The sequence below is a fragment of the Mustela putorius genome, unplaced genomic scaffold, assembly GCF_011764305.1.
Source record: "Mustela putorius furo isolate JIRA1106 unplaced genomic scaffold, ASM1176430v1.1 tig00000407_pilon_pilon_pilon, whole genome shotgun sequence".
Lineage (NCBI taxonomy): Eukaryota > Metazoa > Chordata > Mammalia > Carnivora > Mustelidae > Mustela > Mustela putorius.
In genome coordinates, this window is record NW_025421373.1 from 22646893 (window position 1) to 22670025 (window position 23133).

At 55.5% G+C, this 23133-nt stretch overlaps 1 protein-coding gene across 2 annotated transcripts in view; it reads left to right on the top strand.

Moving 5' to 3' along the window:
• Positions 1 to 23133, top strand: part of PPARGC1B (PPARG coactivator 1 beta) — a 111067-nt gene that overhangs the window by 80273 nt on the left and 7661 nt on the right. The window contains exons 3-11 of one of the 2 annotated variants that reach the window (XM_004737848.3): positions 4948 to 5169; positions 8561 to 8677; positions 9725 to 10868; positions 11764 to 11800; positions 12389 to 12453; positions 13577 to 14369; positions 17405 to 17480; positions 19470 to 19591; positions 22098 to 22252. In XM_004737848.3, coding sequence (XP_004737905.1) covers positions 4948 to 5169; positions 8561 to 8677; positions 9725 to 10868; positions 11764 to 11800; positions 12389 to 12453; positions 13577 to 14369; positions 17405 to 17480; positions 19470 to 19591; positions 22098 to 22252 — 2731 coding nt within the window. Of the gene's footprint in view, positions 1 to 4947; positions 5170 to 8560; positions 8678 to 9724; positions 10869 to 11763; positions 11801 to 12388; positions 12454 to 13576; positions 14370 to 17404; positions 17481 to 19469; positions 19592 to 22097; positions 22253 to 23133 lie in introns of those variants that run through there. The other variant, XR_001177796.2, reaches the window with a different exon arrangement.

Below are 23133 nucleotides of genomic sequence, written 5' to 3' on the forward strand. Positions count from 1 at the left end.
TAGAGGAACATACCAGGGTAGAGTCAGAAAGCTAGGCAGGGGCCAGATGCTATGCAGGGTATTGTGGGCCGTGATAAGGAGTCTGGATATTTCCCAAGTCCTTTCTAACCTATAAAAAAAGGACTATTAATGACCATTTTACAGGTGATGAAAGTGAAACTCAGAGAGGTTACGCAACTTGGCGCCAGGTCACACAGCTAGGAAAGATCCAGTGAAGACTTGAACTGAGGAAGCCGTACCTCTTGGTACTGTACGACCTCTTTGCCAGTCCTGTGCAGAGCAGCAGGGCTGGGCTTCAGGTCCGACTATGTCCAGGGACCTGCATTCTTTATTTGAACAATAAGGATGAGACCTATGCTGTGCTGCTTTCTCCCTGAGACAGGGCTAACTTCCAGGAAATGCTTTCAGGTCATGGAGAGCTGATGATGAGAGGTTTAAAGGGTCCATGGAGACCACCGCCACCTGAACTGTGCAGGCCCCTACTTCTCAGGTTGTCCAGACCCACCAGCAAGCCCCTGCCAAGATTCCCACTATGTGTGTGAAGTGGTCTTGGGCACAAGTGAGCCTGTGTGGCCCTGGGGCTCCCAGCCCAGTGAGGAAGGCATACCCCTTACAGATGGACAGCATCCTGGCCAACCTCTGCTCCCCCAGCCCCTCCCCTGTCAGGGTCTGCACACCCCACCTGCTCTCCCTAGCCCAGGCCGATTCTGCCCATTACCCATGGATGAACCCCTGTGTGTGAGATTATGGGATCGGTGCCTGCCCCCCACCGCACACAATGTCATAAACCCCATGACTATGGGGACTACGATGGCACTGGGCACTCTTATATCCCTGGGCTCTTCACTTGTGGAGTGCAAGCCTGGCACTTGCTCTGGCCTTAATAAATAGCTCTCAAGTGACTAAATCCTTCAAGGCCCAGCTCTCCTGTCGACCCCTTAGGCAGTTGGTGAGCTCCTGTCCTAGGCTCCCATCTGCATGCGTGCACACGGGCGTGCCTGTGTCTCTATGTCCTTTAGATGGTGAGTTCCTTGAGGACAAACAGTATTGGCTTCATCTCTGGGGCCCTCACATGTCGTAAGGACTCGATCACTTGCGTTGAATGAAGGAATTGATGGAGATACTTTCTTACCTGCCAAGGACAAGATGTGGCCCATTCCACAAGCCTCAACTTGCATCATGGTTTCTCCCTCATTCACAAGCCTGGTTTTCTCATTTGGCCAGTGAGAATCCTGGGGCCGTGCTGCCTGGGTCAGAGCTGTGTTCCCCCAGTCAGACAGTGCCACTGCTGTGGAAATAGACTTGGAACATGGAGGACAAGCCACTGTAACAGGGTTAACAGCCCCTCAGGGGCGGGGATGGTACCCTCCGTGTGTCTGTGTTTCCAGAATCCTCTGGCCAGGACCACAACCATCACTAAGTATTTTTGGAGGAAGCAGGCATTGGGTTGTTCTGTCAATTTGCTCTGTGGTCTTGGGCCAGTTGGTGTTGGGCTGCTGGGTGGGGTCTCAGTTTCCCCATGTGGGGAATGAGGAAGGAACGTGGTGGATTCTTGATCTGTGGTTCTTGATCCGTGGAGGGGAGCGTCATCAGGTCCTTTTAGACTCTGATGAAATCTCTGTGCCCACTGTTGGGAAAAAAGGAGAGAAAACTGATTCCCTGGCTGTTTTGGAGCGTGGTTGAATCCCCTGGACAGGGAAGATTTCGGAGTGTTCTTCTGGCTTGCATAGCAGAAATCCTATTCCATGTCCCTCTGGAATCAGGCCCCTCCTAGGCCTTCAAAGTGAAACATTTTCCCTGGGATTTCTTGAAGACTCCTTTTCCTCTGGCTTGAGAGCTGCTCAGGAAGGCTGGGGTGGGGCCGAGGCTATTAATATCCCTTGCTTCCCTGATTAACTCTCCATTAATTTGCACTCGGCTTCTAAGCGGAGTGGGGAAAGCCTGGCCAGTGGGCCCAGGGAAGAAGAGAGGGTGGCATGGGCCCTGTGATCCATTGTCCTGGGTGCTGACGGACTCCGTGGACGCCGTGGGCAGATTGGCCTTCCTTCCCGGCAGGGTCAGGGCCTCCAACCCGGCTGGCTGTTCCTGAGCCAGAGCAGCCCAGGGACGGGGGGGGGAGGTCTTCCGTTACTCGCTTCGTTTTGGCCCACCCTGTTGGGTGCTTCCTGAGGTCTTGGCTGTTTTGTATCCATTTTTGCACAGTGCCTCGCACACAGTGAATCCTACCGCCACCCTGACTTGCTGTGTGACCTTGTCCAGTCTGTTTCCCGGACCTTGCCCTCGCCCCCGCTATTAAAAATTGGCATTTTATGGCATTTTTGCCATTAAAAAAATGGCAAATAGGTTTCCTCGTAAGAAAATGAGGAATGGTAATTACTGCCTGGAGGGCTCTGTTAAAGATGTTGGTGTGGGGGCACCCAGGTGATGCAGGCAGCGGAGGGTCTGACTCTTGATTTTGGCTCAGGTCATCTTCTCAGGGTCATGGGATCGAGTCCTATGTCCATCTCTGTGCTGGGCGTGGAGCCTGCTTAAGGTTTTCCTCTCTCCCTTTGCCCCTCCTCCTCCCTCTCTTAGAAAAGACACTAGTGTGGAAAGAACAAGAGCCATAGTTGGTGAGTGATATGGGGGCGAGAGGCAGCGGCCACTCATGGGGCCCACATTTAACAGTCCTGGCCATTACATGATCCCTGAAGGATCCAGGTCTGATGTGTGTGATAATTCGTAGTATCTCTGGGCCATTGGCTGTGGTCCCTGGGAGAAAGGGAATTCTCCTTCCGTCCAGTGTCGGTGATATCATTTCTGAAGAACTTCCCTCTAGAGTCTCTCCTTTGAGACGCTCATCTCGGTCTCTCCTGGTGGCCAGAATTGATTGTTTGGTGCGTTTGTTGTTCTCTTCGGCAAATCTTCCTGGAAGCCACCTGCCCCAGATGCTGAGCTAGGTTTGGGAGATTTGCTCGCAATCACCCCATGGTGGCAGAGCCCCCTGTGGTCACACCCCAGAGTGATCACCGGGTCCCTGGTTCCAAGGTCTTACTTCACTGCCTGCCAGGCCGGACGGATTGCTCTGGGAATAGCGGGGACTCTGGCCTGAGGGGGTTGGTGGTGGCGGCGGCCGGGGAACTGGGGGGAAACAGTCAGATGAGCCCATCGCATTCTCAGGCCAGAGTCCGCGGGTCCGGATCTGCCCTTGTGTGTCCTTCCTCTCCCCCACCCCCCACACTCCCCAGGGCCTGGGTCAGGCCCAACCAAAACCTTCTTTTGACCTTTCTTTTATTTTAGCTCTGTTCCAAAAATGACAAATGCGTTTGTTCTCTTCGCCCCACGTCCCCCCTTCGAGTTACGCAGCTGCTGCCGTGGTTGTAAGGCCTGGAACGGGCTGAGTGCAGCCAGAAGGCTGTCACGAGATGCGAATTTCAGATGCACTTCCTGAAGAAAGGATAAACAGCCTGACCTGGGATGGGAGAGAGTGCCGGCGGAGGCCTCGTGTGACCGCATGCGCCTCCGGCCGGAACAGGCCCAGCAGGCAGTGCCCACTCAGCGAGGGGCTCGCTGCCTCACCGGGGAGCTGTGCGATCGCCACGCTCCGGGACCTCTGGTCACCAGGGCCAGCGGGCTGTGGGTGGGCGGGCTGGGTACATGCTGACCCTCATCATTTTAAATTGGAAAAGCTTAAGTCTCCGCTCATCTGGGCCATCATGGGCTCGGGGGAGTCCTCCTCTGTCTTGGATTTGCTCTGCGACCCTGGACACCTTGTTCAGCCTCCACGAGCCTCAGTTTCCCCAACTGCAAAATGGAGATTGGAGTAGAACTCCCATCATAGAGGGTCTCCCCTCCCCACCCCCGCCCAGCTAGCCTGTGAATCTTCACCACGTTCCCTCCATAGCAGCTCCCCTTTCCTTTCTCCCTAGGCTTTCGTTCTCTAAAATGCTCTTGTTTATGCCCTTGTTGGAGTCTGTTCTCCGCTGGTAAGGATGCTCCATGGGGGCAGGGGCTGCACTTGTCTGGGTGCGCAGTAGGACCGGTGCCCCGACCATGCAGGGTGCAGAATAGCCATTCAGTACATGTGTGTGTGTGGGCGGGGGGAGGGAGGGAGGGAATGCCGCTGCCACCACTACTGTCATCCTAGGAGTAAAGGAGGCAGTGGTCCGGAGTGCTTCTTACACACCGGGCACCATTTGCCAGGCATCTTGATCTACATTAACTCAACTGAAGTTAGGTCCTCAACCATGACCTTAAGAAATAGGTACTGTTGTTGCCTGGGACAGATGAAGAAATGAAGTCACTTGCTCGAGAACCCGTGATTGATAAGTGTGGGATCTGAGATGCAACCCCAGCCCCAGAGCCCAAGCTCCTGACCCCTCCTGATTGGTGAGCAAGGCCGAGGAACCCACTGGGAAGCGGCAGCTGTTTTATTACTGCTCTCGTTATCACTGTCATGGCCAACCCCGCAGCTTCCAGCCCGTACATGGACAGCCTGGGCCCAAGCATCAGCGGGGCTGGGAGACTGCCATGGGATGCCGTTCCCAGAAGCAGAGAGCTGCAGGGGCCCAGGGCTGGGTCCCGGGAGTTAGAACAGGAGGCTGTGGTGTGGAGCCACTGTCCGTGGTAAAGGGGACAGCGGGTGTCTTTCAGGGGGACAGCCCTGTGCCCACATTGATGACAGCAGAGCCAGGATTGGGGCTCCCAGTCTGAGGCTCTTTCCAGGATCACCTGCTGCCTGCGTGCAAACTTCTATGATTCCTGGAGTCGATAACATATTTCTCAGGCATCTGCTGGCCCGATGATACTGAGCGATCTGAGTGGGGGGAGGGACAGGAGAGGACTTGGCAGTGGGGTGATGGTGGGGCAGTTGCCTGTGCAGACCGGATTCCCACTAAGGGGACGTGAAACCCGGGTGCTGACTAACCGTGTCCCTCTCTGCTCCACACTGTGCGCTCCTCACTTCAGATCATCGACAGTGAGAATGAGGCCCTCCTGGCAGCGCTCACCAGGACCCTGGACGACATCCCTGAAGATGACGTGGGTCTGGCTGCCTTCCCGGCTCTGGACGGGGAGGATGCGCCTTCCTGCACTTCGGCTTCACCCGCCCCCTCCTCTGCACCTCCCAGCCCCAGCCCCTCGCTGGAGAGGCCCCAGGCCCCGGCGCCTGAAGTGGACGAGCTCTCGCTGGTGAGCACTTGTTTCTAGTGGACGTGGTGGTGTCTGGTTGTAGGGGTCGTTGTGTGCAGGGGAGATGGCGCCAGCCCCTGCAGGGCTCTCTGTGCGCAGCCTGGAAGGGCTGCCAGGAAGGCCTCTCCGGGCCTCACCTTTCCCACCGGTACAGCTGGGCTAACCGCAGAAACTCCCCCTGTACTCTGTAGGTCCTTTGGGATTTCATGGACTCACCTTCCTTGTGTGGTTAACCCTCAGAGTCACACGTAAACCTTTTCCTAAAGGTTACGCCGTATACACGCAGTAAAAATGCAAACAGGAAATGTGGATCCTTCAAAGCAAAACCTCCTTACCCCTCCTGCAGTTGCGTTCTCCTTGCCTGGCGGTAACCATGGTTACTGATCTGTTTTGTGACTTTCCTCTTCTACTTTTTTTGTTGTTGTTGTTTAAACACTGTAAGAGAAAGTCTGCCTTATACACTGCTCTGCACCTTTTCTCAGTGAACTGTGTGCCTCGAATACTCAGATGAGCCCAGGTCTCTCTGCTCCGTCCTTTTTGTCAGCTGCATAATGTTCTTCCGTAAGGACGTACCGTAACTTGTTGAACGTGTCCCTGGTTGGTGGGGATTCATGTTGTTCCAACTCTCACTGCTGCACCGCTGTGGTCAGTGCCCTGGCACAGCCCTTTGTCTCCTCTCAGTGGAATTCCTGGGCCTACAGATACCCGATGTTTCCGTTTAGAAAGCTAGTTCCAGGTTGTCCTCCACAGAGTTCAGACTGGTTGCTGCTCCCACCAGCGGAAGTTCAGTGCCGTCTGTGAGTACACGTGGAACGGGGGAATGTGCACAGGGCATTGCAGTTTTGGGGGTAGAAGCTCTCAGCTTTTATCACATCCTTAAAGGAATCCAGAGTTACTGAAAGCAGTTGCCCCTAATTCTGGCCGAGGGTTCCGGAAGCCGGAAGCTGAGAGTTCATGGGGCGTGTGAAGTCCAGCTTCACTCACCTATCTTGGGCTCCCTGCCCTGGTGCTACAGCTCCTGGGGGCTGGCAAGACCCAGCTGGAAAATCAGAGCTTATTGAGCTGGGAAGGGTTTCAGGTCATGGAAAGTTCTGAGCAGAAAGGCCTTTGGTGACTTATCAAGGGCAGCTCTGGGGAAACTGAGGCCCAGAGCAGGGAAGGAGTCTCCTCTGGTCAACATAGCAAGTCCGTGTTCTGACTTCTGGTCCAGAATCCTTATCCTTCTTTTCCACTGCCTGCAAGTTCCTTGGAGTGGCGTGAGACAATTAGTAAGCACCTGCTGTGTGCTAGGCACGAGAGAATACGTTTGGTCCCACGTTGGGGCTTCTGCTGACGGGAATCCGACTGGGTTTGAATCTCAGCCCCACCAGTTAGTGCTTGTGAGTCCCTTTAGACCCCTCATCTCTCTGACTCAGCTTCCTGGTCCATAAGGTGAGGTTAATCATGGGGCTTATCTCAAAGGCTGTTAGGAGGAGTGCAGAAAATGCACGGAGAGCATTTAGAACAGTTCCTGGCACATAGAAGTTGCTCAATAAATACTATCAAAATAATAGTGCTGGCGGTAGTACTACCAAGAGGAGTTCTCTGTGTGGGTTCTCTGGGAGAGGCATCAAACCCCAGAGAGGCAGAGAGCGACCCCTGCTGGCCACAGGGTATTTCTTCCATGCCTCAGACTGCCTTTCCCCCATGTCTGCTGCACACGTCAGGCCCTGTGCTAGACGCACAGGAAACAGACTCACTGTCTAGATTCCCAGCATACCCACAGCGTTCAGAAAGGCCCTGAGAAGGGATCCAGATGTCCAGTTCTTAATTGGGAGTCATGAATCCCAGAGAGTCCATCAGTGGACTGACTGCAACCCATCATGGACCTCTACATCTCTGTGTGTCTGAGGTCAGCAGCTTCTGTCTTACCCCATGAGAAACTCCCGAGTCAAAAAAAGGTTCATAACCAGTCATTTAGTGTTCTTGCTGCCATTATGCCCACGGAGAAACCAAGGCCTGGAGGACTCACTTAACGTCTCATAGTGAATGGGACTGAGCTGGACATAACCAGGTCCCTTCCCGCCAGCCCGGGGATCTTTCCCTGTCCATGTCAGAGAATCACAGAGCTGTCTGTGTTGGTTTGAGGTCTAGGTGGGGGTGGTGAGAAGCCTCAGCTCTTAAGGGAGTGAGGAGTGGTCTTTTCTCTGGTGCCTGAGCCTTTGATGCTCCTTGCTTGGGTGATCTGGGGGGCATATCCCCACCCTTTTTTTTTTTAAAGATTTTATTTATTGGACAGACAGAGATCACAAGTAGGCAGAAAGGCAGGCAGAGAGAGGAGGAAACAGGCTCCCTGCTGAGCAGAGGGTCTGATGCGGGGCTTGATCCCAGGACCTTGGGATCATGACCTGAGCCGCAGGCAGAGGCTTTAACCCACTGAGCCACCCAGGTGTGGGGGTGGATATCAGTGCTGTAGTGAAAACCCAGCATGCTTCCTGACTTGTCCTCAGTCTTGCTGGGGTGGGATCCCTGGTGGAATTTTCAGGGGGTGCTCAGCTCCCTCTTTTTACCAGGGTGCACCGTGCCGCTGCCCTCTGGGTGCAGAAGTGTAAGCATCTCAGCAGTTCTTCTAGAAAAATTAGAAAAGCTACATAAGCTTGGGTATGCTTCCGCCTGTGTAAAAATAGTCAGGTGTGTCGGAGGTGATAGGTACATACGTTCTTGTGTATTCGAATTCCACCTTGGGCCCGGGTCACAGGAAGGTGGTTCATAGTCATTGCCTCAGGGAAGGAGCAAGGGACACCTCAGGCAGGAGGGTGACTTGCTGCTCATCGTTTACCCTTCATATTTGTGGTGTGTGTTTTTTCACCATGGACAAGTATTACTTTTTTAATTTAAGAAATTAACTTTTAACGGTGTGATATGAGTAACCAAAAAGAGCAGCTGGAATCCCATATCAAAGAACCATTGTGTGACTTTCCAGATTGTGTGTGTGCGTGCGCACACACGTGTGTGTACTGCAGGTGTATGCAGAGCGTCCCAATAAAGTGTTCATGTCAGGTTTTAACAGTAGAACGGGAAATCATTCCCTAAGATCTATGTGGATTTCTCCAAGTCACAGGTACTTCTCTGGGTTGATAACTCCAAAAAGGATTTACTTTTTATGGGGATGCCTGTGTGTGTCTTAGATTGTTAGAGTCTGCTTTTCTGAGCTTCCCGTAATGAGAACATATTCTAGGTAGTGAAATGCCCCCCTTGTGTTCTTCCCGTGGTCCAGTGAGGACCTGGGCTCAGAGCATGCTCTGTCCCAAGAAGCTAGCTGTGGGCTCCGGCTTCTCTCCGAGACGCGCATCTCTGTGGCTCCCAGCGGAGCGCAGCCCCCATGCTCCTCTCCTCTCTGCTTCTCTCGCAGCTGCAGAAGCTCCTCCTCGCCACGTCCCACCCGACCTCAAGCTCCGACACGCAGAAGGAAGGGACCGCCTGGCGCCAGGCAGGCCTCAGGTCCAGGAGCCAGCGGCCCTGTGTCAAGGTATTTGTGCACATGTCCCCAGGCCACCAGGCCCCCAGGTGGCCTCTGAGGGGTGCACCCTTCAGCTCTTACTAGTGGGTATCAAGTTCAGTCACCTTCCAGTGGCCCTCCTTGTGTCTCACATAGCTCTTGTAGCTGGTGTGCTGGGTACTTCTGGAGGCCAGTTTGGGGTTCTGGAAAGAGCACTGGACTTCTTCTACACCTCAGTGTTCAAGGCATCATGTTAGACATGGGGTTTGAGCGGGGACAGGAAGATGTGGCCTGCTCTGAGCGGGCTTATTCTGATGGGTGACACACAGAAACCTGAGGTCCTCGCTGGAGACCACAGTGAAGAGTTTGGATTTCTTCTGGGGGGAAGCCACAGGAGAGTCCACACCTCTGTCCTGAACACCAAGGAGCGAAGCAAATCCCTTTTCCTCCATGGGCTCCATCTTCCAAGACTTTCAGAGAGGTTTCAGAGGTGATTTCCCTGCAGGCCCGTGACTCAGAGCCTGCACTTAGTCCTTCCCCTTGGGCCCCTGGACACTCCTGCAGAGGACTTTAACCACAACATCATGCCCTTGAGGAAGAATCAGGATTTTTTTTTTAAACAGTTCTATGGGGGTGTCACTTAAATATCAGAAAAGGCACTGATTTTGAAAGTATAATTGGATGATTTGTATTAAATGTACACGGTTGTGCAGCCATAACCACAGTTTAGTTTTAGAACATTTGCCATCATCCCAGAAGGCTCCCCAGCACCGCCACGTACAATCCTTCGCTGTCCCCACACGCAGGCAACCACTGATGTAGTTCCCGGTGCCACTACTGAAGGGCATCGTGCAGGAGAGCAGGGTGGTCAGAGCAGGGCTGTGGCAGTGAAGCGGGAAGGGGCGAGATCCACGGCTGGAGGCCTGTGAGGAGGCTGCTGGTTCCTTCGCTCCTCGTCAGCCGAGCACTGCCACATGCCACGTGAGCCCTGACCAGTGGCTTACAGGTGTGGGGCAGAGTGGAGGGGGGCGGTGCGGGCCTCCCGCCTCACTCGGCCCTCTCTCTCTCTCTCCCTAGGTGGACGGCACCCAAGACAAGAGGGCCCCCACGACGCAGTCTCAGAGCCGGAGTTGTACCGAACTGCATAAGCACCTCACTTCGGTGCCGTCCTGCCCTCAGACTGCAGCCCGCTCCCCAGACAGGGGCGTGTGGCCCCCACCCGCCCTGAGCCCCCAGCTTCCTGCCAAGGAGGAGGAGGAAGCTGGGGAGGACTGCCCGAGCCCCCAGCCAACTCCGGCCTCGCCCCAGGCCTCCCCAGCACCGGGTGGAGCGGGCTCCGGCGCCCAGGGCTCCCGGGACGACACGCAGGCCATGGTGCAGCTCATTCACTACATGCATACGTACTGCCTGCCCCAGAGGAAGCTGCCCCCCCAGGCCCCAGAGCCAGCCCCCCAGCCCTGCGGCAGCCCCTCCACACAGGCCAAACCCCGGCCCCGGTCCCAGCACCCTTCCAAAGGCTCCTGGGCGGAATTCTCCATCCTGAGGGAACTTCTGGCTCAAGATGTCCTCTGTGATGTCAGCAAACCTTACCGCCTGGCCACACCTGTCTATGCCTCCCTCACGCCCCGCCCCAGGCCCAGGCCCCCCAAAGACAGCCAGGCCTCCCCTGGTCACCCGTCCCCCGTGGAGGAGGTGAGGATCACAGCTTCGCCCAGGAGCACTGGGCCCAGACCCAGCCTGCGGCCCTTGCGCCTTGCGGTGAAAGGACACGCCAGCCGGTCAGCCAGGCTGCGGCGGGAGGAGGAGGAGGAGGAGGAGGAAGAAGAAAAAGAGGAGGAAGAGGAGGAAGAAGAGGAGGAGGAGGAATGGGGCCGGAAAAGACCGGGCCGAGGTCTGCCATGGACCAAGCTGGGGAGGAAGCTGGAGAACGTGGTGTGCCCCGTGCGGCGCTCCAGGAGACTGAACCCGGAGCTGGGGCCCTGGCTGGCATTCTCCGATGAGTCTCTGGTCCCTGCAGAGCCCCAAGGAGCTCTGCCGTCACTGCGCCTGGCTCCGGAGGCCTACAACGTGGAGGGGGCACTGGGCAGCCCCACGGACGAGGACAGTGGTCAAGACCAGCAGCTCCCACGGGGACCCCAGATCCCGGCTCTGGAGAGCCCCTGTGAGAGTGGGTGTGGGGACACGGATGAGGACCCCAGCTGCCCACGGCTCCCTTCCAGAGGTAGTCGGAGTTGGTGGTCTGCAAGAGAGGGGGCAGGGGTGGGGTATGGCATACCCTACTGCACTGGGAGCCAGGAGCCCTGTGCTGGGCAAGTCCCTTCCGCTCTCTGGCTCTCGACTTCCCTTCCTGTGCAATGGGCTAGTTGGGCGGATCTTCAGAAATCACCCAGCCATCTCTGAGTTTTGCGTCATGCATGGGCCAGGCACCACTTTAGTGGACACAGAGCGAGATGCCTGCTTTCATGGGGCTTGTGTGTCAGTGGGCAGACAGGCAATCACAGAGTAAATTAAAAAGGGAGAGAATTACAAATTGTGCCACGTGCTCTAAAGGAGACATCCTCGGTGATGATGTGACGAGAGGAGTGAGTCTGTAAATGCAGCTCCCTAATGACATTGAATTTTAAATGGGAGCAGTGGTGGTGATTATAACGGGTGTCTGTTGTATATTGGCTGTGTCAGGGTGCTGGTCTAAAACCTGACACAGCTTAACCCCACTGACTCCTCACAGGGGGCCTGGCATAATCTCTGTGGTCAGACCCAGAAACTGAGGCACAGAGGTATCCAGCAACTGGTTCAGCTTGCAAGTCCTACGTCCATCTGTCCACCCCCATGCTGTACTTCACTGTTTGGCCAGAAGGGGCCACCCTTGTACCTACCTGCTCTTTCCAAAACCTCCAGTAGTCAGCCTGCAGCTAATGTTGCTGAGACCCTGGGAACGAAGGTGGCATTGAGTTGTCCTGCCCTTCCCTGAAAAATGACAGAGGCCTTTGGGTCACATGCCTGCAGGGAGCCCTGCTTGGTACCAGTGAGAGTTCAGGGTTTCCTCCAGAGGGAAACGTCTCCTAGTGATGCTTTGTCAGGGAATCTCATTTTTTTCTTTTTCATCTTCTTTTCAGACTCTCCCAGGTGCCTCATGCTGGCCTTGTCACAAAGGTAGATTTTTGGAAATCACTAGTATGTTATTCCATGAGTTTTTGTCCTGATGGGTATGTGTATCGGGGGTGGGGGTGGGGTTGGGTGGCTTATCAGCCTCTGTGCCTGCCCCTGTCCCTATGCCCCTGTCCTCTTGCCATGTGGGGCTCTCCGTAACTGGGCTCCCTTACAAGGGAGGTCTCTGCAGACCCAGGGAAAGCAGGGGAATTAAGGTTTCAGGCCATTTCATCAGCTGTCCTCTCCAGGACGGGGGAGGGGGAAGGAATTCTTTTCTCTGCAGGGGAAAGCTGATCATGCTGTGTGGCCTTGGGCAAGTCTCCTCCCCTGTGCGGGCCTCAGGTGCTTGTCTGTAAAATAAGGAAGGTGATGATGCTTACCATGTGTCTGTCTCCTGTGAGGGCTATATGCGGCTTTCAGTTCCTCTAAGCCAGCATGGGGTTTTTCCAGAAAATTCTCCCCGGGACCCCCCCTCTGTGGGCAGCAGAACCAGGGTGTGTCACAGGGTCCCCCTGCCCTCCTTGCATGCTGGGGAAGTGGAGCCTGCTGCTGATTGGCCTCTTGCCTTTCTGTTCTCCCCACCTCCACCAGTGACCCTCCTTTTGGCAGGAAGAGCTTTGAGCAGACCTTGACGGTGGAGCTCTCTGGCACCGCAGGTGAGCCAGGGGCTTGGCTGGTAGGGTGCCCTTGGGGGAGCTGACACAACTCCTGGCGACGAGTCCCTCACACGAGCGGCCCCATCGAGCCCTCCCTGCCGTGGCACAGGGTCTGAAGGTACAGAGGAGGAGTGTTGTAAGGGGTGGGGGGGGGGCAGCCATTCAGCTACAAATGGTCAGCACATGAGCTGAGGGCAAGGTTAGGAGAAGACGAGACCCATGTCTTCTCCCAAAGGAGCCTACCACCTTCTGTAGGAGACAGACTCAGGCCACGCCGGGTTCTGTTCCAGGAACACACATTCATAAATAAGGATGTGCCCACGCTCTGGGAGCATGGAGGAAGGGGCGGGGTGGGGCGGGCAGACATGTGGCCCTGGGGAAGATCTGCAAGGCATCCAGAGCAGGGGCTTACAAGCTGGCTTGCGGGAGGAGCAGAAGTTGGGGAGATGAAGAGGCAAGAAGGAGATTCTTGGTGGTAGGAGCAAAGGCACATGGGGTGAAATCTCAGGTGCCCCCGAGGAGGCTGGTTACCTGGAGTTGCTGCTTAGCAAAAGGGGATGGGCAGGAGGGAGCAATCCGAGAGGCCGAGAGGAATGCCAGGCTGAGGGTTTGATCTTGATCCTGGAGGCTGCGGGAGACCCAGAAGGAAGAGATCTCGAGCGTTTATCAAGTTCCCTTGGGTGCACTGGGGAGGATGGAGGCCAAGGTTAGATGCAGGAAACACAGATGGCACTGTGGTGGTCCTGTCCAGGTGGGAGAATTGACCTGTGGTGCCTGCCTCCTTTCCACTCTGGGAGACATCAGAGGCAGTGGAGACGGCTTATTGAGGAGTTGGAGATACCTCAAATGACCTCAAGGTTTGGGCTGCTGTGGTCAGGCTCCAGAGGGACAGCAGGGGGATTTCATCACTTGCCTGCCCAAGATTGACCGTGGACTGTGAGAAGTCCCGGGTCCCACTCAGGCGCAGCCAGCAATGCAGTGATCGATTAGTGATGCCTGCCATTCATTCCGTTGGGGAAGTGGCGGTGTTTGTGCTGCTTACTTGCCTTCCCAAACTAGAGTCTCTGTCCATTGGAGAAGTGATCTGTCTCCACCTCACAGGGTTCTCCTCTTGCTTGGCTAGGACTCACCCCACCCACCACACCTCCATATAAGCCCACAGAGGAGGACCCCTTCAAGCCAGACATCAAACACAGCCCAGGCAAAGACAGAGCTCCCAGCCTCCCCAGCCTGGAGAGTCTCCAGCTCGGGGCCACCACGGCAGCTGCCCACAAGCTGCCAAAGAAGCACCCAGAACGGAGCGAGCTCCTGTCCCACCTGCGGCATGCTTCAGCCCAGCCAGCCTCCCAGACAGGTCAGAAGCGCCCCTTCTCCTGTTCCTTTGGAGACCACGATTACTGCCAGGTGCTCAAGCCAGAAGGCACCCTGCAGAGGAAGGTGCTGAGGTCCTGGGAGCCATCTGGGGTCCACCTTGAGGACTGGCCCCAACAGGGTGCCCCACGGGCTGAGGAGCAGGCCTCCAGCAGGGAGGAAGACAGAAGCTGTGATGGCGGTGCCCCCGCCAAGGACAGTGTGCTACTGAGAGACCACGAGATCCGTGCCAGCCTCACCAAACACTTTGGGCTCCTAGAGACCGCCCTGGAGGACGAAGACCTGGCCTCCTGTAAGAGTCCCGAATACGACACGGTCTTTGAGGACAGCAGCAGCAGCAGTGGTGAGAGCAGCTTCCTCTTGGAGGAGGAGGAGGAGGAGGACGATGATGAAGAGGACTCGGGGGTCAGTCCCCCTCGCTCTGACCACTGCCCCTACCAGAGCCCACCAAGCAAGGCCGGTCGGCAGCTCTGTTCCCGCAGCCGTTCCAGCTCTGGTTCCTCCTCCTGCCGCTCCCGGTCACCAGCCACTCGAAGGACCTTCAGGTATGGATGGGTGGCCTCAGAGGGCCTCAGATGGGTAGCTGAGGACCCTAGTTCCCAGGGTGCCTCAGAAGGGAGGAGCCCTGAAGCTATGGCTGTCTCCCTGTGTGGCCCATGTCCCGGTCAGAGGTCCCGGGGGTGGTGTCCCTGGGGGGTTGTGGGCAAGTCCCAGGGGCAGGCAAAGCTGGCTGTGTGATGGTCAGGAGTCCCCCAAATTTCTGGCCCCAGGAGAGAAAGAAAGCCCACTTCTGGCCACTCATGGCCTTATGTCTAAATGAACTTGTTCCTTACACATCTGTGTTTTCTGCTTTTACATTTGTAAATCAAATCCAGTCTTTTATCTGTGTGACATTTACACGTGAAAGGATAATCGCAGAATTCTAATCTGTGTTCTAAAAAAAAAAACAAACCCTGGATTTAAACCGGCCATAAGGTTTCATCCCATTTCTCGGTGCCGTCCCCCTGGAAGCTGCTTTACCTTCCCACAGCGATGATGCCTCATGAGCCCGTGTGCTCATAATATCTTGGGTCCCTGGACTGGTCCGAAAGAAGGAGCTGGTCCAAAAGTCAGCGGGGAGCCAGGCAGAAAGAGTGGAGGTTTGGCATATGTTGGTGGAGACAGGTTGCTTCTCTCCCTGATCAGAGCAGGCCCTGATTCTTCAGCGGAGGGAGGCCCCGACCAGGGGAGGGAGGCCCCGAGGAGGGTCAGTGCAGGTCCCAAACCCTCCGCCTGAGATGAACCTGAATGACCACTAGGTGGTGGTCTTGGGTCTAGAGCCCTGCAGCAGCCACCTGACCCTTGTTCCCCTGTGGACAGAGGGCTGGACCCTTCCAGGGTCTGATTCTGTACGTCTGGGGGTGGTGGGGGAGAATCTGCATTTCTGACTAGTTCCCAGGAGATGATGATGTCCCCAGAGTGCCATACTCTGAAACCCAGAATTCAGGTAATAGAAAAATATCTTTTTTTAGAGAAACTCAGCTTTATATATCTACCCCAGCAGCTTGTATCTGTTTGAAAATCTGAATCAAGCAAATATGCGTCTTCCCTTTAAAATAGACGTAGACCTCTAACTGGGCATTCAATTTTGGGGGGTTTGTAGATTCTCCAGACACTAAGGTTAAGATTCCCTGAGCTACCTGTTACTCAAAATGAGTTCCCTCTTGATTTTTCTAAAAGCCCCTCTACGTAATAAGCCAGGGTGATTGGTCAGACCTCTCTGGGCCCTCTTTCTGGCTCCATTCTCCTTTCCCCACGGGTCACTGTGCGCTAAGTGACTTGGCATCTGCATTAGGCTGTTTCCTCTGCAACATTTAGTAGCTCAGAAGCTGCTAAGGCTGTCTTGTTTTTGAAACACATCCCCCCAAGGCTGGAGCTGGAGCTTCCTGGCCTCTGCTCCCTCCTGACCAGCTCAGGCTGTCGGGGGAAGGCCTACATTCACGCCCTCACCTGCAGAGAGATGGGAGCCCCTCTAGAAACTCCCATGGCTTCTCCTTTTCCTTCTCTAGCTTTTGGGCCAAGTTCAGGGCTGGCTTTTTCTGCTCCCTAGAGAAAATTAATGGGTTAACTCTGGTCTTGCTCAGCTGACAGAACTTGGCGCCTGGTGAACCTGGTAAACCAGTCATCCTCCATCTTCTCCAGACCCACATTTTTTAAAACCTGTGCTTCTAGTACTCAACATTGGTCCACAGAAGTGTTTTGAGCTGGTTTCATAACACAAACCCCACGGTACCTTCCGGTCATTCTCAGCTCTTTAGGTGGGAAACTGCCAGTCTGCAAATGGATGATGGTATTTGTTATTTATAGCACTTTTTTTTTTTTTTTTAAATCGGAGAGAGAGAGGTTGGGGCAGAGGGAGAGAGAGAATCCCAAGCGGGCTCCACGCCCAGTGTGGAGCCCTACTAGGTCTCATGACCCTGAGATCCTGACCTGAGCCAAAGTCAAGAGTCAGACACTTTCCCGACAGAAACCACTCAGGCACCCTCTGTTATTTCTAGCGCTCTGAAGATTGTGAGTCACAGCCCCTTCTGTGACCCTGTTTAGCTTCACAGATGCACTTGGAGGGCACATCTGCTTCTTATCCCCATTTTGTGGGCGAGGGGCAACAGAAAGGCAAGCCAGCAGTTACTGAACAGCTCTTGAGCTCAGCATTTTCTGATTCGTGCCTCACAAATGGCCAAGGAGGCAGTGTAGTCAGTTCTCCCCGTCTTACCGTCCTAGAACTGCAGCGAAGGGGATGTAAGTAACTAGCCCAAGGTCACCCAGCCAGGAGGCGGTAGAGCCAGGATTCAAATGCAGGCTGCCCGACTGGACGATGTGCTTATCCTGCGTGCTGAATTTCCCACAGACGCAGACGGAATGTGCAGAGCCGGGACTCCCCTCCGGCGCATGCCATGCTGCTTCCACTCCGACAGCTGGCTCCCTGGAGGAGGAGGCAGCATGCAGACAGCTGAAAGGACGCAGGCGTGTGGCATCCAGGATTGTCCCGGGACTGTGCGGGCTGACGCACCTAATGGCCAGCATGACCGTGGGGACTGCGACAGTCGGGATCGCCTCTTGGCTGGGCACCAAGTGCTACAGAGCAGACGTCTAGGGTCAGCAGCCCTCCTTCTAGCTCTGGCTCCCCCATGTCCTAGCTTTAGGCGGATGCCATATTGAACCTGAGCCTCAGGGTTTGCCTTTGGAAAACAGGGAAACATACGACCTCATAGGTTGCTTTTCCTCCATCAGAGCAAATGCAGTAATGAAGCAAAAGGGCCCTTCCACCCCTCATGGCATAAAAAGGCAGGGCCCCGACGGGTAGCGTGCTGATGAGCGACATGGTAGTTCTCAGGGATCCAGTCCCAGAAGCTGGCCAGATTGTGCAGACCTACATGCAGCCCTGGGCCGTCGCTGCTGGCGGGGAAGCTGGGCTTCTGCTGGCGCTCTCGTGAGTGAGTTCTGAAGAAGCGTCCCTTGCTTCCTGGGGCAGCTGCCCCCCACCCACCCTGCCATGCCCCTCCTGAGAGTGAGTGCCTCTGCTTTGCTTGTTCACTGACAGATGTGAGAGCAGAGGGCCGTGTTCAGACGGAACGCCAAGCGTCCGGCATGCCAGGAAGCGGCGGGAAAAGGCCATTGTAAGTGATCTGGGGCCCCGGAGCCCGAAGCGAGTGGGGAAGAGCAGGGGCGTCAGGATGGGCCGGGGCTTCCTAGACCCGAAGCCCTTTGAGGCTGGCTGCGGCCCGCATGAGATAATTCCATTTCTCTGACTTCAAAAAGCACCAGGGTCCCCAAAGGGCATCAGAGGTGACATTGTGCAAAGTGCGGCCACCGCATTCGGGGGTGATTTTAGGGCTGAGCACTGGCAGCTTGACAGGGCCAAGAGGGCAGGCTCTGGTGGGGGAGCGGGGGAGCAGAGCTGGGCCAACCAGGCCACAGAGCAGCCCTGCTATCACCTTCTATGTGACCTTGGGCAGGTCTCCCAGCTTCCCTGAGCCCTAGTTTACTCATCCGTACACAGGCAGTTGGGCCTTGTCCTTCCCAAGACTTCCCCAGCTTGATCAGGGCTAAAGAACCAGGAGAGCCCGCTCCTTGCTTCCTACTGACCTCCCTCTTCCTCCCCCCCAGTTAGTCTGCGGGCCCAGGCTGTGCCAGGAAGCTGCAGAGGGGAGCTGGAACCAGCTCCTCCATGACACTTAGAAAGAAGGGGAGGGAAGTAAGACGGGGCACAGAAAGACAAATAGACTTGCACTTGATGGCCTTGCCCCAGGACAGGGGCTTCAGGGCGGAGGTGGGGGATTCCGTGAGGTCGTGTACCCTGGAGGCACACAGGTGTCAGCCAGCAGGCACTGACCACCACGGGCTATGCCTGGAGCATCTTCTGGAATCCGTGTGTGACCATTCGGCGGTTGTGACGTGCTTGGCATGAGCGAGACGGACGTGGTCCCCATTCCTGTGGCTGGGGCAGAACAGAGAGAAGGGTAACAGACTCATAAACAAGGAATAAACACTGTAATCAGAGATGGGGAGAGGCACGGTGGGATTAATCATGTCAGGCTGACTGTTGGGGAGGGTGTATTTATGGGGCGGTCCGGGAAAGGCATCGGCAAGTAGCTAGACGCCAGCGAGGCAGTGTTAGGACCGTGGGGCAGAGGCAGCAAAGAACCTTGTCGGTGGAAGGAGCTGCCAGGAGCCTGGGTGTGGGGGAGGGCATTCCTTCACTGAGCAGAACCCGCTTCCCTGTCGCTGACGGCGCAGCCCACCCGTGGCCCCTGGGCGTTGCTTTCCACCCCTGACTTCTGTGAGATGAGAATGGGAAGGCTCCAGAATCACTGGCGTTACCCTCTTCCCAGAGAAACCTGTCCAAACCAGAACCTGCCCGTTTTAGCCACCAGAGCACGGCTTTCCGGGAACGCCGCTAGAGCTGACCTAGTGGGTCAGAGCAGCTCTACTGCCAGCGGTGGCTTGAACGGGATCCAGTCAGAGCAGAGGAGAGGAGGGGACATTCCAGTCTGGGTTTCTCCCCACCCCTCTCTCTGCCGGACTGTTCTAGGGGCCCACAGCATGGCAGCCAGCTCACCTGAAGTGATCTTAGTCCCAGTGTCTACACACGCTGTCCTGGTAAAGCAGAGGACGATGGTGGCCCTGAGCCCGAGGGCCTGCATCCCGTGGTCTTCCCTCCCCGCCCACCGTGACCCCCACGATGACCTGGTTCCCCATCCTTGCCCATTACCATCTGGGCAACTTGCCTTTCGACTACAGCCTCCCCCACTGCCAAAAAAAAAAGTCCCAGACTCAGACCACAACTCTGGAAGTAGGCAGTTCCGTGAATGATCATGAGCACCTCTCTTGTCTCTGTCCCTTCTCTGCTCATTGCCTTCAAGGGAGCTGTTGCTTCCTTTGGGAGCCATTCCCCACCCGACACTCAGCAGCCCTTCCTTCAGCAAGGCTGGTCTTCTGGGATAAGGATCGTCATCGCCCTCCCTCTGACTCCAGCCCCAGCTGCCGTCACCTTCTTGGCCAGGTGTCACGGGCTGAGGACGAGGACTCCACAGGAGCCCACCATCAAGGGGGTCCCAGGAAGCCAGACAGTGACTGGGCCTCTCTGTGTTTTTTTTCTTGAACAGGGCGAAGGCCGTGTGGTGTATGTTCGGAATCTCTCCAGTGACATGAGCTCCCGAGAGCTGAAGAGGCGCTTTGAAGTGTTCGGTGAGATAGTGGAGTGCCAGGTGCTGACCAGAAGCAAGAGGTGGGTCGGCTCAAGCTGTTGCAGGAGAGGGGGGAGGGGTGGGGAGGGGCAGGGAGGGGCAGAGGGCCCCGTCCAGGGCTGGCCACACAGAGACGCTTGAGAAGATGGGATGAAAATCTGATGATGCCGCAGCCTGGACCTGGAGTCAGGCCCCTGAGAAGGTCCGGTCACGGTCCAGCAGCAAGCCCACGGTTTGCTAAGTGCCAGGTAATTCCTGTGCATTTTCTTCAGCCTTCTGACAAGCCTGTGCCCCGGGCACTCTATCGTTCTCCCTCTTGGGGAGCTCAGCCAAGTTAAGTGAGCAGCTAGTTAGTGAGTAGCAGAGCTGAGTCCGCAGCCCATGGATCTGCTTTACCTTCTCTACCCTGGGGCTGGTACAGGGCAGCAGGCAGTCCCTGAGGCTTCGCTGCACATGTGTTCTGGAACCTCCCTGCTGTTCACATCCCTCCGTTCCTCCAGAGCAGCGAGTTTCAGGCCTTTTACTCTGCTGGGAATCTTGGTTTTTTCCTCGCTCCCCTGGGGTCACAGTGGTCATCTGCCAAGGGCTCTGCCAGACCAGGTTGCGTGTAAACACACAACTTCGATGTCAAAGCTTGGTCGGTTTTGAGGTAACGCGGAAGTATCTCCCATTGCGTTTGCCAAGTAGATGATTAAGGTTTTTAAATTCTAACTTAACGCTATTTTTAGAAAGCTTCAATGAGAAAATAATTTCTGTGTAGGGATCATTACACACTTCATATTCATTAAGGCGGCTACGGAACATTCCGGGTGTTGACAAGGGTGGGCGGAAATCAGAACCCTTGCGCACGTTGGCAGGAATGCAGACTGGTGTGGCGGTGCCTGAAAAAATGAAACGGATAGTTACCGTATGATCCAGCAATCACACTGCTGGGTAAATACTTCAGAGACTGGAAAGCAAGATCTCAAAGAGATATTTGCACGCCCATGTGAATAGAAGCTTTATTCACAATAACCAAGAAGTGGAAACACTGCAAGTATCTGTTGACTCATGAACGGATAAACAAAATGCAGTCTTTGCCTACCATGGAGTATATTATTCAGCTTTAGAAAGGGAGGAAATCCTGTCTCGTGCTGCAAGCGTGGATGAACCTTGATAATCGTAACCTCTTTATGCTCCATGAAATCGGCCTTCTTAGAAAGACACAGGTTGCATGATTCCATTACGTGAGGTATCTGGAGTCAGGCAGAGTCCTGGAAACGACAAGCAGAGAGAGGGGAGGTCTGTTCTCAGCCGAGTGAATGTACTTAACACACTACTGTGTGTTAAAGCAGCTACTGAACTATCCGCATGTTTGAGAGGTGGTATATTTTATGTTTGGTGTTTTTATCACAATTAAAAATAAAAGAGAAAGTCATTGTACAAGTAGAATCTAAAGATGGTACATTTTATGTTTGGTGTTTTTATCACAATTTAAAAAAAGAAAGTCACTGCACAGTTTGAAGTTTGAAGTTTTGCGTAATCCTCAGGGCATCAGAAAGAACAAAGAACATGAAAAACAGAGCGAGCAGTCCTGGACGTTTCAGGAGGCAGAAGGGGTCCCACTTTGGCCTGGTTCAGAGAGGTGTTGGGAAATGTGATTCAGCCAAGTGTTTCTTGGGCGCCCAGTGTTGGTGAGCCTGTCCTGGGCGGTGGGGGACCTCCACCTTGTCTCTGTCCTGAGAATTATACATAGCAGAGGGACTAGCAGCCAGGATGCTTTTCCTTCCTGTTTGTGGAGCTGAACAGCTGCAGGAAGAACTGACTTCAGGTCCCCCTCGCCTCAGCATCGTCCTCGTGCAGGCTGCCCTTCAGTGGCAGAATGGCTGCCTGGAGCTCTAAGCTGACCTCCCTCCCTACCAGGGAAAGGAGGGGTCTCCCTCACAGTTCCAGCCAAGAGCTGGCATAGAGTCTTTGAAGTTCTGCTTTGGGCAGCAGGGTCATCCTCAGACGAGTCGCTGGGAGCACGGGGCGCCTTTGTCAGAGGAAGGGGAGTGGGTGCTGAGCAGGCAGAGGTGTTGAGCAGGCAGAGTTGTGTACCCCAGAGGACGAGATGTATACAAACACCGGCTATATTAGGGGAGGGGGAGGCCATGTTCGCGGCCAAGGAGGTGATGGCCAGCTCTGACTTCGAAGGAGGCAGGAGAGGTAGAGTTGGGGTAGAGATGAGGCAAATAAGCTTTCTTGGCGGGAGTCCCGAGTTTGAGTACCCTACCCTGCCTGCTGTTCACATTTGGGCAAATTCTGAGCACGGAGCCAGTTTCCTCATCCCTGAGGGGGAGAACGAGCCAGGAGCCACTCACAGGGCGGTCTGAAGGTGGAGGCGCCCGGTCTGTGCATCACCTGCTCTGACTATTGCTGGGCTGGGATTACCGTCCTCTGTATTCGGGGACCGTGCGACAGGGTCACTGAGTTAGTGTGGGTCTCTGCTCGGCACCTCATCGTGGGTGCTCCGAGAGTGTCGACGAAGCTGACTCAGTAACGCGCTCCCCCTACCTCTCCCCACAGAGGCGAGAAGTATGGCTTCATCACCTACCGGTGTTCTGAGCATGCGGCCCTGTCTCTGAGGAAGGGCGCTGCCCTGCGGAAGCGCCATGAGCCCTCCTTCCAGCTGAGCTGCGGGGGCCTCCCGCACTTCTGCCGGCCCAGACACGCTGACTATGGTAAGTGCACAAGGCCCTGGCACACTCTGGGAACACCTAAAGCCCCCTGTGGACCCAGCTCCCACACTAAATTGTGCCGATGGGTAAAACTTCGCGGGCTGGAGGCTGCCATCTTGTTTTCCTTCTGGTCTCTGGTCCGTCTTGTCCTGTCTCAAGACTGGTACCAAGAGAGAGATTTGAGGCCCTTGTGGCCTCTTGGAAGGTCCGGTCTTAAGTTCACAGCCAGCTGGCAGAACCAGATTAACTGTCTCTCTGACCTCACAGGGCCTGTGGCTGCCCTGCTGCTTTTCGGGGGCATTCCATGGTCGCCCCAACAGGCAGCAGGCAGCCTTGTCAGTTCACGGGCCACAGCGAAATGATATCGTTGCCCCACCCCTCACCATTGGGGGACGAGTTAGTGAAGAAGGACAGACACGTACCATTCAGGAGAGAACGCTCTATAGAGGGGAATCTGACACGGCCTCCATAGTATGGGGCTGAGGGAGAGGAAACGCAGAGGGCTCCTGGCCAGGCGGTGTTGCGCCTGGCTGCCCGTCCACGCACGTGGGACCTGGTTCCATCTCTGCACCATGAGGGCGTCCTAGCTTCGTAGGCCATCTTATGTGACTCTGGCAATGGTCTCCTAGTGGGCAGGAAGCTCTTAGGGAAACAGATGTATAGGATATTGGAGCCAGAGAGGAGCTCTGGGGTATGCTAGTTGGGACCACCACGTTCTGGAAACAGGGCAGCCCCAAGACACTAATGACCTGGCAGAGGAGTCCCAGTCGGCTGGCAGGGGGTAGTGCTTGCTGTCTGGTGCTGCCTGAGGCCTCGGCCACTCGTGCTCCACGGGGCTGACCCTGGTGGCAGATCTTCTGACCGTCTGGCCTCTCTGAGTTGCT